At 30.2% G+C, this 14075-nt stretch overlaps 1 protein-coding gene and 1 long non-coding RNA gene across 2 annotated transcripts; both read left to right on the top strand.

The window, feature by feature from the left end:
* The first annotated feature begins 294 nt into the window (after positions 1–294).
* On the top strand, positions 295–1512 carry LOC110628741 ((S)-hydroxynitrile lyase). Its single transcript, XM_021775540.2, has 3 exons — positions 295–720; positions 836–967; positions 1082–1512. The coding sequence occupies exons 1-3, from the start codon at positions 361–363 to the stop codon at positions 1367–1369; spliced, it is 780 nt and encodes a 259-aa protein (XP_021631232.1). The 5' UTR covers positions 295–360; the 3' UTR covers positions 1370–1512.
* A 10426-nt stretch (positions 1513–11938) lies between these two features.
* On the top strand, positions 11939–12684 carry LOC110627962. Its single transcript, XR_002489942.2, has 2 exons — positions 11939–12226; positions 12522–12684. It is a non-coding gene; the product is annotated as an uncharacterized LOC110627962 (long non-coding RNA).
* Positions 12685–14075: the final 1391 nt, after the last annotated feature.

The raw sequence follows: 14075 nt of genomic DNA, 5'->3' as shown, positions 1-14075 counted from the left end.
GATTTATAAAGTTAATTTGATTCCGGTCCAATATTTCGTTCCAATTCAAAACTGGCCAATTTCAAAAAGGAAAAACAAAAATCAAAACCGGCTAACTCGGTCATTTGACCATGAGACTAATCAAAAGTCTACCTATGTAACTTCGCACTCATATCCAAATCTAAGGACTAGTGGACCTTTGAATTTCGTGGAAAACGAGGCTAACTGTATCTTGTCGGCTATTACACGTGGCGTCGGGAAACTGGCATCTGCTTTCTCTCTATATATAGTTTACATGCAAAACCATTCAAGCACAACGAAATTTAGAGGAGCAAACCATCTTAAAGAGTTACATAGATAGATATTGATTTATATCTGAAAATGGTTGTAGCCCATTTTGTTCTGATTCATACCATATGCCATGGTGCATGGGTTTGGCACAAACTCAAGCCTGTGCTCGAGGCAGCTGGCCACAAGGTCACTGCATTGGACCTCGTAGCTAGTGGTATGGACCCAAGGATAATTGAGCAAGTTGATTCATTTGATGCCTATTCTGAACCATTGTTGAACTTTTTAGAAACACTCCCTCAAGGAGAAAAGGTAATTCTTGTTGGTGAGAGCTGTGGAGGCCTCAATGTTGCCATTGCTGCTGATAAATACCCACAGAAAATTGCAGCTGCAGTTTTCCACAATTCCCTAATGCCGGATACCGTTCATAACCCATCTTATGTTCTCGACAAGGTATACATATATACTTATACTCTACTTAGATTTGCTTTTCTTTATGGAAGTTATAAAGAAATAAGAAAAAAATATTGTTTTAATTTTACTCTCTCTTGATTATATGCTCAAACAGTTTATGGAGGTATTTCCGGATTGGAAAGACAGTGTGTTTGAGACATATACCAATGGTGTCGACACTATAACCACATTGAAATTAGGTCACTATCTTATGGAAAATTATATATATACAGATTGTCATCCAGAGGTATGTGTCATACTTTTTTTGAAAATTATTCTTAACCAGTACATTAACTACCTAGTTTGGGCTAATATTTGTTTAGATAAATCTAAATTTTCATCTATATACATTTTCTTGAAGGATCTTGAGTTGGGAAAGATGTTGACAAGGAAGGGATCTCCGTTTCGAGAAACTTTAGCGAAGCGAAAATTTTTCACCAACAAAGGTTATGGATCGATTAAGAAAATTTATATTTATGGGGACGAAGACAAAATAATGACAGAAGAATTTCATGAATGGCAAATAGAAAACTATAAACCAGAGAAAGTATATGTGGTGGCAGGTGGAGGTCACAAGCTAATGCTTTCAAGGGTTAATGATCTCTTTGCTATTCTCCAAGAGGTTGCTTACACATATGCTTCCCTTTGAAGCATTTACTCTAACGTAGGGTGCAACTATAAATAAATAATCTCATGTTTTCATGTGGGATTTTAGTGATGTTTTGATCTCATGAAGAGATTGTTATATATGGAAGACATAATTCATTGTATCATGATAATATCTCATGTAAATTAAAACATTATTAATAAAGATAATTATTTTATTTTTTTTATTTTGTATAGGATAATATTGCTTTACAAATTCCTAAAGTTATTTCAATTGCATAAAATTTTCTAGCATAAGTTGAGTTGCAATTATTGACCCGATCCGTAAAAGTCATCCGGGTTGCTGTATTCTTTGAGATGACTTTAGCGAGTCATTCCATCGGGTTTCATAATGAATTAGGTATAATGTTGAATCTGTGTGCAAAGTTTTATTTTCCATGTTTACTTGACCTAATTGGAGAACACAGATAATTGCTGCTAAGCATCTCTCCTCGTTTGAAAAAGGATGGCTTCCCCTATCTAAAGGGAGAGAAAGACCAATTAGTGATTAAAAATCTAAGGGACGAAACCCTAACAATAAAAAACTAAAGAAGGCCGAGAAAAAGGCCAGGGGCGGAGGGAAGGTACGGTAAGGGGGCACGTGCCGTACCGGCGACCGGAAAATGCTTTGAAGGGATGAAGGTGTCGCAACAGCGCAGTCGGTGGTGCCGGTGGTGCCCTATCAAATTGAAGCTACTGGCTCCGCCACTGAAAAAGACTCTTTAAAAACTAGTGAGAACTAATGAAATTATGAATGGGTGTGTTGATTGGCTAGCTAAGTATCCTAGAGTTCAAGATCCTGGTTTGGTTCAGTTAGATAGGCCTCTGCAGGTTGCTTCCTCTTTTAGCTAATCATTGGCTGGAAAATTCTATTCCCTGAGTTAGTTCTTGTGTTTTTTTTTTTTCTTTGTTTTCTACTTAAAATAATGATAATTTGTTGTCCTTTTAAATAATTTACAAAGGCAAAAAGATTGTCATTCAAATTTTAAATTATTTTGAATTTACTTTTTTAAGTTTTCAAAGGATTTAAATCTAAGTTATTTCAAATTCTAAATGTATTAAATTTATCTTTCAGATTACTATAAGTAAAAGTGTTTAATTAATTATTTTATAAATAAAATATGGCAAATATATTTTTATTTATAATTAATTAATAATATAAAATAAATATTTTATTAACGTATATGATAAAATCTTCTAATTTTAATTAAATTTAATTTTTCATTGATGAACTAAGATTCTGTGAGTCACTGAATACGGTTATTTAGACAGTGATTTGATTTGATGGACAGATTAATAAACTGTAATTGATTTGACGAGGAATGAAATGTTTTTAAGATCTTAAATGAGGTATTGAAGAGAGTGTTCTTTCTTTTAGTTAAATCAATTGTATATATATTCTTGATAGTTTTGACATCCCTTGTATTATTTCTCATCGGACTAGACGAAAATGTACTCCTGTAAATGTATCAAGCGGCTTATTAACGATGGACGGTTGGATAATAAATACAAAGCCAATTAGTCTATATCTCTATCTATCAAAGACGTCATTGCAGTTTACTTTTTCGTATGCGTATTTATGATCTCGGTGATGTATTAAAGGAATGATTTATGTATAGGAGATCAGTATCCTACCTTAATTTCAATAGGTCGTATTTAGCTCACCTAATCCATATCGAGTTGGATCCACTTAATCGATCAAGTTGATAAGGTTGATAATATTCATATTTAATTCTCATTTATAATATGACATTTAAAGAGATTTATCCATTCATTTTAAATTTTAGTTAGATTAAGAATATTAGTAATCTGATTATCGTATAAATTAATTTTCTATTAAATTATAAAATTAATATGACTTTTTTAAATTTTTATATACGTATCGTGATTCTAACGGTGGTATTATTTACTTCACATCACTCATAGTTTTGGTTTAATCAATTAATAATTTTAAAATTTATTAAAAATTTAATGAATTAGAAAATCCATTTGGTTATCGTTGAATGCTCTCCACGCCACAAACCCAACCAACCTTGAAAATGATTTTTTATAAATTTACATTTAAAATTAATTCTACTTCTTTTTTATCTGAATTAAAATTATTAAAAAAATTCTTTATTTTTCTTTATTTCTCTGATTATTTTCCCTCCAAACCTTTGCTACGAGTAATTATATCCATATTACCATATCCATATTTTGGATAATAAGAATATTTAAAATTTTGAAAGGACAATTTTTACTCTTTAAATAATTTTTTGTGGTGTAAATTTAAATTAGTCAATTCACTAAATTTTAAATATTAAAAGAATTATCCTACTCAAAATGCTTATGGATAAATTTTTACGGATATTTAATTTAATAAAAATTTATTGAAGTCAATTTAAATATTATATAATATATTTTGGGATGGATTTAAATTTTAAAAATAATATTTACATCAAATATGATTGGTGTATATTAAATATATATTACTTAAATCTCTTTTGTGTAAACAATTAACTATATATATAAGTTAATATATTTTATATTCTTAAGTATTTTATGTTAAATAAATAACACTTAAAAATTTTATTATACAAAAATTCATCTTTAGATTATATTTTATGTAAATTATTTAATTAAAATTTTATAAAACTAAATGGATATCTAAAATTAAAATTTAATATATTAAATAGATTTAAATTTAAATTTCAGTAAGATTATTCTATGAGTATCGTATTCGTTGGCTATTTCTAACAATATTATCCGATGTAAAAAAAAAAAGTTAATATAAAATTATTTTATAAATTACTTTTTATTTTATTAAATAATTTTCTTACACGGCCCTATGTTGTGAATTTAAGAGAACCATGCCCGACCAATTTATTTTGGTCAAGAAATTAATATTGAAATAAGAGAATTTATATCTATTATTTCAAAAATATTTATTTGGATTCAGTTTATTATATATTAAGAAAATTTTAAAATATAAATAAATTAATTTCATTATAAAAAATAAATAAATTCATTTTAATATTTTTTAAATTTCTGATTAATTGAATTCGCTATAACATATTCCTATTATTGGACCGTGGGGTGAAATTCTATACTCCACTACTTGTAATATGACTTTCTTAAGGCAATATCCTTCCAATACACGACTCTTTGACTTTTATACTCCATGGTAATGAAAGAAAGGAAATGAAAAAATAAAATATATAGTATTGATATCGTTGAAACTAAATTAAAGGCGTGGCTAAAATGGAGCTGTGTTGTAATTGACTAAACCTGCAAGAAAAAGAATGTGAGGTGGTGGATGCTCACGACAATCATTCCAACTCTCAAGTCAGTAAGTTAAAGAGAATGACGAGTATGATCTTTAGAATTCAAGAGTAGTGGGGCGAGAAAAGCTTAATAACCTGAATAATGAGTAGATGCTCCAATATATTAAAAAACTGCAGGCAACTCTCAAGCAATACAAAGTTTGGGAGGAGGTCTCACTCATGGCTCCCAGAGTAAGAGAAGAGTCTTCCATTAAGACCCAAGGACTCGGACAGAAGCGATCCAAACGTACTCTAAAGGGAAGGCCAAGCTAGAGGATAATGAGTCATCGGATGAGACTCTAAAAGATGTCGATTGAAAACCAGTCCGAACTGTGCAAAGGTACCAGAAGGAGTAAGAGAAGGATTATGGCCTAGACGATGCCTCATTCCTGTCGGATGAAATCTTTGCGAAAACCTTCCCTACCAAATTTAAGTTGCCAAGTTTGGATAAATATGACGGAACAGCAGACCCCAGGAATCACCTGAAAATCTTCAGAACAATGATGTAGCTTCAAGACCTCAATGATTTTGTGTTGTACTGAGTGTTTCCATCCATGCTCACAGATTTGGCTCAAAAATGGTACCAATATCTGAGTTCAGGTTCTATTCTAAATTTTACCCAATTTGCTATAATGTTTAAATCCACATTTATTACTTGCATACTTTCTAAAAAACTCTCCTTTGACTTAGGAAGATTCACCAAGTAGAGAGTGAGTTTTTAAGGAGCTTCATTTCACGTTTTAATGCTGAAGCGATACAGGTGCAAGAGCTAAATCATGAAATAGCGTGCGAGGTACTTAAAAAGGAAACTCACAAAATCAAATTCATGGATTCTTTGATCAAGAATCCTGTTGCCACCTATCAACAGTTGATGGATCAAGCACTAGTCAATCCAGATGAAAACGAATCCATAGGGATTATTCACGTAATTGCAGAGGGACCAGTGGCAACAAGGGTCTATAGGAATAAAATTTCACAAATATTCAGCTCCTGAGTCAAATTTTGAGTTTTTAAACGTAGAGTATGGTAAAAATAGGAATGCCAAGACTAGTGAGTGGGATGAGAATTGAAAGGGACCTTAAGGTTCCTAAGGTTCTTATTGGTGCTTATAAATTGATCAAGTTAGATAATCGAATCTTTTTCTTAAAAGAATGTGACATGGAGCAACTAGTCTTGAACTTTAAGGCAGACTTGGATCGGACCTAACTTTTACTGTCGACGCCCGATAGAGACTCACGATAGTTTTTCGAAAAAGAAAATTCGAGACGCACGACTTTCAAAAGTGTGACAAGGGCCATAGGCCTATCACAAAGTTCGATATGAAAATTCCATCGTTTAGGGGATCAATTTTGTATTTTAAATTTTTTTAGATATTTTGGATATTTTCATAATTTTACATATTAGAGTTTTGTTCTATTATAAATAGCCTCCCTTAGCTATTAGAAACGGACTTTTGCAATTTTTGAAGAATTTCAAATTTTCAATAAGACTGTTCGTCTTTCAGCCTATCTCTTCTCTTATATCGTCTTACCTAAACAATATTGATTAAAACTTCTGACGGAATCTAATTAGTCCTTTATCAGAATGTTTATAATTTATGAAAATGTTATTAATAACATTATGAAGTATTCTTCAATCTTTTTTTATATTTAAATCATAAATGATGGATGGATAAAAGCGTGGAGAGAAAAAAAAGGCCACGAAATGAGTATCCATTAGGCCAATGACCGGATGTTAGTTCTGCTAGTTAAATTCCTAAGGTATTTTATGTCAAGACCACGAGGTGAGTATCAGCCAGACCGATGACTGAGTGTTAGTCCCGTTAGCAAAATTATCAGGCATTTTATATCAAGACCACAAAGCGGTTATCCGCTAGGCTGATGATCGGGTGTTAGTTTCATTAACAAAATTATCAAACATTTTATACCAAGGCCACAAGACGGATATCCGCAAAGCCGATGACCGGGTGTTAGTCCCACTTAACTTAGTCCCACCTAACAAAATTATCTAAGGCATTTTGTGCCAAAGCCACGAGATGGGTATCCGCTAGGCTCTTAACAGGGTGCTAGTCCTGTCAACCAAAATTATTTAAGGCATTTTGTGCCAAAGCTACGAGTCGGGTATTCGCCAGGTCTCTGACTGGATGTTAATCCTGTTAAAAAAATTATCTAAGGTATTTTGTATCAAAACCACAAGGCGGATATCCACCAATCTCCTGACCGGGTGTTAGTTGCATTAACAAAATTATCTAAGACATCTTATGCAGACTGATCAAGCATAATTTAGCCACATTTTTATCATAATTATTATTATTTATTTACACATTTTTTAGTTTAATTTATGGTTTTTATCTTGTTTTTGTAGAAAAGGAAGAAATTGAAGAGTTGGAGAAAAAGTGCAGAAAATGACAGTAAAAGTGATTGGACCAGTGATTTGCCCAAATTTGCCCAAATCACTGCCCAGATCAAGCTGAAGCAGAAACCTGGAGGCAACAGGCAGAAGTGATATGGGCAGTGATTTGCCCAAGACACTCGAAGACACTTGTAACACCCCTTACCCGTCTATAAAATAACTTAGTAAAGGATGCCACATACTATACTATATTATGAAATGCAAGTTAGACCTCTAAACACAACTTTTAGTGCTCTATCTTTAAACGAATTGTGTGTCAGATGGCTATGGATAAGCTAGCACCTCCCCTAATTAGCTCGAGGTTAAGCTAGCACCTCCCCTGAAGCTAGTTATTCTAACTTCGGAATGGTACAATTGAAAGCTAATGGTTGCTTTATTTCTATCTGCAGGTTTTGGAATGTGACAACACTGGCCAAATCACTCGCAGAAGACAGAGAGCAGAAAACTGGACTGACTCACAGAAAAGTGATTGGGTCAGTGATTTGCCCAATCACTTGAAGAAATTGGTCAAATCACCGGGCAAATCACTTTGACAGCAGAAACTGACAGCAGAGCGAAAAATTGGGCAGAAAACAGAAATCCGAATTTTCAGATGTCCAAATCCAACCCAATCACTACCAACATAAAACCAAGAGCCACGAAAGAGCTTCTCATCCAAGGAATTCCAATTGCAATTAAATTCAACATCAAAAGAGGAGTCAAACACCAAATCAAAAAGGGATTTCAAAACCCTAGATAGATAGAATTCTTCAGCTATAAAAGGAGAGCCTCCAAACCAGCAAAGACATCATCTGGTCAGCAACTCAGCATCATCTCTCAGCACCAGAAACTCTGCAGAAATTCTCTTTTCTTATTTTCATCTTTTCTTTGTGTATTTTGTCCACCATGAGTGACTAATTTCCTTCCTTTTCTAGTTGAAGTTGAGAATATTCAGATTTGTGATGAATTGGGAGGTTTAATACTCCATTGTTGAACTCTTGTTTGTTTCAATATTTATGCAAACTGATCTTTTCCATAATTATTACTTTGCTTTTAGAATCAATAAGGGCCCATTGCTTTTAAATTGCTTAAGTAATATTGTTTGAATGATTTAGGTCCGTAATTGCTTAGGTTGTTCAAATACACATTTAATCAAGTTGCATAATCTAAACTTGACCACGCGGTTGGCAAGGATAGAATTGGGTTTTTCTAAGTCTTAATGCAGTCAACAGTTGTTCGATGCTACAATGCCCCAAGGACGTTCCTTGGCAACTTGTTGATTAGTGTTTGATTAGCGAACGTTTCCTAATCAAACTAGAACTAAGGAAGAATTTGGATTGTGAGAAGCGTCTTCCACAACCAAAACTGATTTATTGAAATCAAATAGGAGTCTTTAATAATCAATGATCAATTCTGAACAAACTGAATTAGACTCACACTTCAGCTAGAATCTCTTTCTCATTGAAATTCTCATCTATTTAAATTATTGCTTTCTTTTGCTATTTAATTTTAATCATCAAATCAAAACCCCCCTCTTTTAATTACTTGTTATTTACTTGACCTAGTCATTATTAGGAAAATCATTGGTGTCAATTCCCTGTGGTTCGACCCTATTGCCACTATCTACAAGTTTATTGTTGATTGTTTAATAGGTTTATTTTTGACGGCTTCGACAAACGCTTATCACAGACGCCACAAGGCGGGTAACCACCAGGGAAGCTACAAGCCAGGTAACCGCAAAGCGATCCACAAGGTATTAGTTCTGTTGAAAAATTTTCTAAGGGCATTTATGTTGAGGCCACGAAGTGGGTAACCGCCAGACATTAGACCAGGTGTTAATCCCGTTAATAAAATTATTTAAGGGAGATGGTAACAGCCAAACATTTGACTGGGTGTTAGTCCCGTTAATATAACTATCCAAGTTATTTAAATTTTATTTATTAGATTGGCGAATTGATGTGCGAAATAATTGGACAAGAGTTCTGGTTATTTTAAGTTGAGTATTGATCCTAAAATACTTGGCAAAAATAGAGACGTAGGTATGAAGAGCTAAATCGTGCATGCCACATGTCCAAGATCGTGAAGACAACTGTAATTTTTAAATTTGAAGAATCAAAGACCAATTGGGGGATCTTTAATGCAACATGACGATTGCCCAGAGTAGGTCATGAGTTGTCACCATCAGACAGAATCATGTGGCAAGAATCTAATAAGTTAACATGTGGTCGTAGAGATCTCACCCATAAAAAGGAAGACTAGGACACTATAATACTCGGTGCTCTGCGAGATCCCCTATCCACTAGTTGATACTAGTTAAAATTTCAAGAGATTCAATAACAACTCTATCTTATTATAGTATAAAGGCAAACATGCACAGAAATCAAAAGACGCATTCTTACACACTCATTCTAACCTTAAAGTAATTCATTACATTTATCCATTCTATCAGTTTGCTGACTGAGCGTTGAAATGGCTGTCAATAAGCGCCAACCACCTCACATCTTCTCTTTTGCAGATTAACCAATCACAATTCAGTTCTATTTTCAACCACATCAATAATTAATAAAAAAATAAATAGAGTGAATAAAATCATAATATAAAATTAAATATTTGATGGGGTCGAAGCCACAAAAATAATCTATCCAAATTCAACAAATATAAATTGTATATAGGGTGAATAGGATCAAATCCACAAGAAATTAACACTAAAAATCTCCAATCAAAAACTAGGAAAAATAAACAAGTAAAAATGGAGGTTTTGATGAAGATTTAAAACAAGATAAAAATCTGTACACTTAAAGAAAGCAATAATGAAGAGAAAATTAAATTAATGCAAATGAATTCTAGTTGAAAATTAGGATCCATTTCAGTTATGAGAATTGATCATCGAAATAAAAATACCCTTATTTATTCTAATAAATTAGATCTAATTATGGAAGATGCTACATATAACCAATCTCTCTTTAGGTGTAAATTAATTAGGAAACATTCGCTAATTAACCGAATCAACAAACAACACAAAGAATGTCTATTGGATTTAATTTATCAACCGTCTTAAGACTAGAGAGACCCAATTCTAACTAACAAATCAAATCACGCGGTGAATTCAAGCTAGATCATGCAATTTCTTAATGGGTTACACTAATTGTTACTTGTTGAATAACTCAAATAATTACAGATTTTAAGTATCCAAACTAACAATATATCACCTTGAAAATATGAACAATGGGCCCTATTGGTCAAATAACAAAGCAATGATAAAGATAAAAACTGAAATTTGCATAAATATTGGAATAATAAAAGATGAAGAATAATGTTTAGATTTCACAATTCATGAAAAAATTGAAATTTAAACCTATCTCAAACTAGAAAAGAATTTAGCCATACATGACTTGAAAGAAAACTCAAAAGAAGATGGTCCTATGGCTATTCTATCTAGCAGGATTTTATAGTAACTCAACCCTAGCAAAATCCTTGCCAAAACTTCCTAAACAATTTGATTTGAATTGCTTTAATGAAGGATCCCTTTTTAATTTGTTTTCTTGAGGAGAGATTTATTGATTCATAAAAGAAATTACGTTGTACTTAAGGAGAGAAGATCGCGTGAGATTCAGCAGTTTAAATAAATAAATTTGGTCTTTCCTTCAAATCTTGAGTCAATTCACGCTTTTTGTTTGAGGATTGGTGCGAGTTGTTGGTTTGCCCAAAGGTTTGCTCCAACATTAATTAGATCATTATTAGCTTCCGCTAGAAATTTTGGATAAATTTTATTTCTATGAAGCAGATCAGACGATAGAAACAAACATTTTTTTATTAATTAATTTTAAAAAAATATAAAAAAATAATATGTGGTTTGATTAGTTTTTTACTTTAGAATCTATTGTTTATTTTATTCAAAATGATACTTTGTACTAATAGAAGTAAATTACGAAATATATTTTGATACGATATAAATCATAGAATTTGATGAGAAAATAAATGAAATCATAATATATATTTTTTTAACTTCACTTTATAAAGTTAACTTCTAAGTGTAATTTTTTTTTTCTTAAAACTGTGAATTAATTAACTAAGCAGAACTCAAAAGAAAGAAAAGAAATGGAGAAACAAATTTCTGATTGAATGAAAGGAAGCTGATAGTAGTAACTTGTGGCCCTTCTCCAATCATCTTAGCTTCAAAACAAATTATCAAACCCTCAGCGTCTAGGTATGCAGATTTTATTTAATTTTGTCTTTTTTAAAGATATTTTAGGGTTAATTTAATAAAAAAAAATTTTGACAAATAGATAAAGGGGTAAATTTTAGATTTATTTTCAAATCTTAAATTAAATCAGAAAGTCACTATCTAACTGAATTGGCATATTTATTAAATATACGCAACTTCAAAAAGAAAAATGTGACTCTCATTCAATCAACATAAAGAGGGACTTTGCCTTATTATAAAAGAAAGAAAATGACTCTAACTGCTTTAAGAATCGAACAATAACACCATTTAAAAATAAATATAAAAAAAATTAATATACAAATTTAATGTGATTCAATATTTAGATATAATTTAAATTTAGTGTGATTTATCAATTTAATAAAAATTTTAAATTTTTTTTACTATAATATTAAAAGATATACCTTCAATCTTTATATTTAAATATAATTTTAATTAAATTTTAAAAGTAATATTTCAAAGATAATATTTGAAATTAATTTTTTATCCACAGCATATTATATAAAATATCTTATTATTATAGATAATATATTATATTTAGATAATATATTATATTTATAATTATATTCAAATGAAAAAATTAAGCTTTTTTCTTTTAATATTAAAACGTTTAGATTAAAAGTTTGGTCGATTATTGCCAAATTTGGCTATAAATAGAGATACAACACAGGGGACAGAGTAGTAAAGAGTTTGGTCAGAAAATGGAACTCACGCATTTTGTTCTCATACATATCACCAAGCTCAAGCCCTTGCTCTGCAGCGCTGGGCCTCCAATATTATTGGCTCAAAATCAAAGAAAACTGATCTCCGAAGACAAAAAGCGGTGGCGATTCGAGAGAGCTGTGAAGTCCTCCTCCTCCATATGTACATATAAAATACTCAAAAACGATTGCAGCTGCCTTTTCCATAATACACTCAATCCCCATCTCATCGTTCAGACAACAAGGTAAACTCTGCTTTTTCTTTCTTTTTTAAGATTAGGGTTTAAACTCAAAATTTTTCGACCTAACAAATAAATTTAAATAATTATATTATTTTTTTAAAAATATATAATTTATAATATACGCCATTTTTATATAATTTAATTAGTCTCACTTTTTAAGTAAGATAATTTTTTTTATTTTCTAATTATAGCATTATAGTCTCCCACCTTCTAATTTCAGAAAAGAGAAAATGATTTTATTTTATTTTAATTTTATTTCCAACCCTTTCTTTTAATACTATCTCATTATCTCCATCAGGATGGGAACTACTTTCCTGTTCAATAAAAGTGGGGTAGTCTATGTCAATGACAAGCTGGATCATAAATTATATGTCTTTTAAAAAAGAAATTGGAGAACTTTATTTGTAAAAATTATTATTAAATCTCCAAAATTAATTAGTTAATTTTTTTATTAAAATATTTTTTTTCATAATTTTTATTTATTTTATTTTTTATATATTAAAAAATATAATTTTTTACTTATACCTATTTTAAATACATTAAGCTTTATTAAATAATAAAATATATTTTAAAAGTTATTTAAAAATAAGATAAAATTAAATATAATTATAATAATTTATTTATTATTATTATAATTTAAAAAAGTAAATAATAATTTTAAAATAATTAAAAAAATAAATAAAAATTATAATATGAAAAGAATATTTTTTTAAAATTACAGGTAATTTTTAATATTTTTAAAGTAAAATGATTAACTAATTAATTCTCCTACCTACAAAAATTAAATAGTCATTTTCAAATTTTTATTTTGACGTGGACATCATGGCCTTCACATCTAATGTAACACTTGTGGCCATGGACGATGCCCAATTTAAAAGTCCAACTACAGCAATTAAGAATTTAGTACTGGATTTGATAATGACATAGATATTTATTACTCTCTTTATATTATTTTTTTATCAAAAATTTTAAATTTAAATTTTAAATACAAAATATTTTTAAAAATTTAAAAACACTTTTAAAAAAAAACACTTTACTCCCTTAATAAATTTATCCGACATAAATTCAATTTAGTTCTATAATAATATCGAGACCTTCACAGCTCTCTTCAACAAAATCTACATGTATATGCTCGATGCCACGTGGTATGAATGAGAACAAAATGTGCCAGTCTCATTTTTTTGTATATATTCAGACAGAAAGATCAATCAAATTACTAAAGATGTAATTTTACTTATCTCAAATAAATGAAACTCATTAGCGAACGTTTGCTGCTGGCTAGTTTGTCTCCACGTCAACTATTTTTATTGGATGCTCCAACAAACTTCTCGGGGATTACATATGGAAATTTTATTAAAATATATTAAATGTTTAAAAAATTTACTAATAATTCTTTTCCTTGATTTATTAAAAAATTAATTTTAGAATATGTTGATTTTATATATTGATATATATAAATTTTGAGATCTATTGATTTTATATTTTAGAATATGTTGGTAAATTAATATAAAAATTAAAAAAATCAAATATTAAATCCATTGCTAGCTTAAAAAATTTATAAAAAATATTATTAAAAAATTAAATGAGGAAAAAGGATATTAAAAATTATAAAAAAGAAGAACATGATAGAAAATAAAAGAAAAGTAGAGATAAATAAAGAAATTAAAAGAAAAGGGAGAAAAAAAAAAAAAAAAAAAAAAAGGAATTGTTTGGTTTATTGCAGCCACCGATGTTACGGTTGCCTTCGAAGGTTTTTCGGAAATAATTTTGGAAGCTAACTCTGTGATTGGTAGTGGAATATAATTCCTTAATTACAATATATTTCATACAAAGGATGGTCGCCCTCTGAATT

This window comes from Manihot esculenta, chromosome 12 (assembly GCF_001659605.2).
Source record: "Manihot esculenta cultivar AM560-2 chromosome 12, M.esculenta_v8, whole genome shotgun sequence".
NCBI lineage: Eukaryota > Viridiplantae > Streptophyta > Magnoliopsida > Malpighiales > Euphorbiaceae > Manihot > Manihot esculenta.
The sequence above is the reverse complement of the archived record's forward strand: the minus strand, read 5'-3'. Positions and strand labels throughout refer to the sequence as shown.

Coding starts and splice junctions, on each gene's coding strand:
- LOC110628741 (XM_021775540.2), top strand. CDS start 361: ATGGTTGTAGCCCATTTTGTTCTGATTCATACCATATGCCATGGTGCA. Junction 721..835: donor CATCTTATGTTCTCGACAAG/GTATACATATAT, acceptor ATGCTCAAACAG/TTTATGGAGGTATTTCCGGA. Junction 968..1,081: donor ATACAGATTGTCATCCAGAG/GTATGTGTCATA, acceptor ATTTTCTTGAAG/GATCTTGAGTTGGGAAAGAT.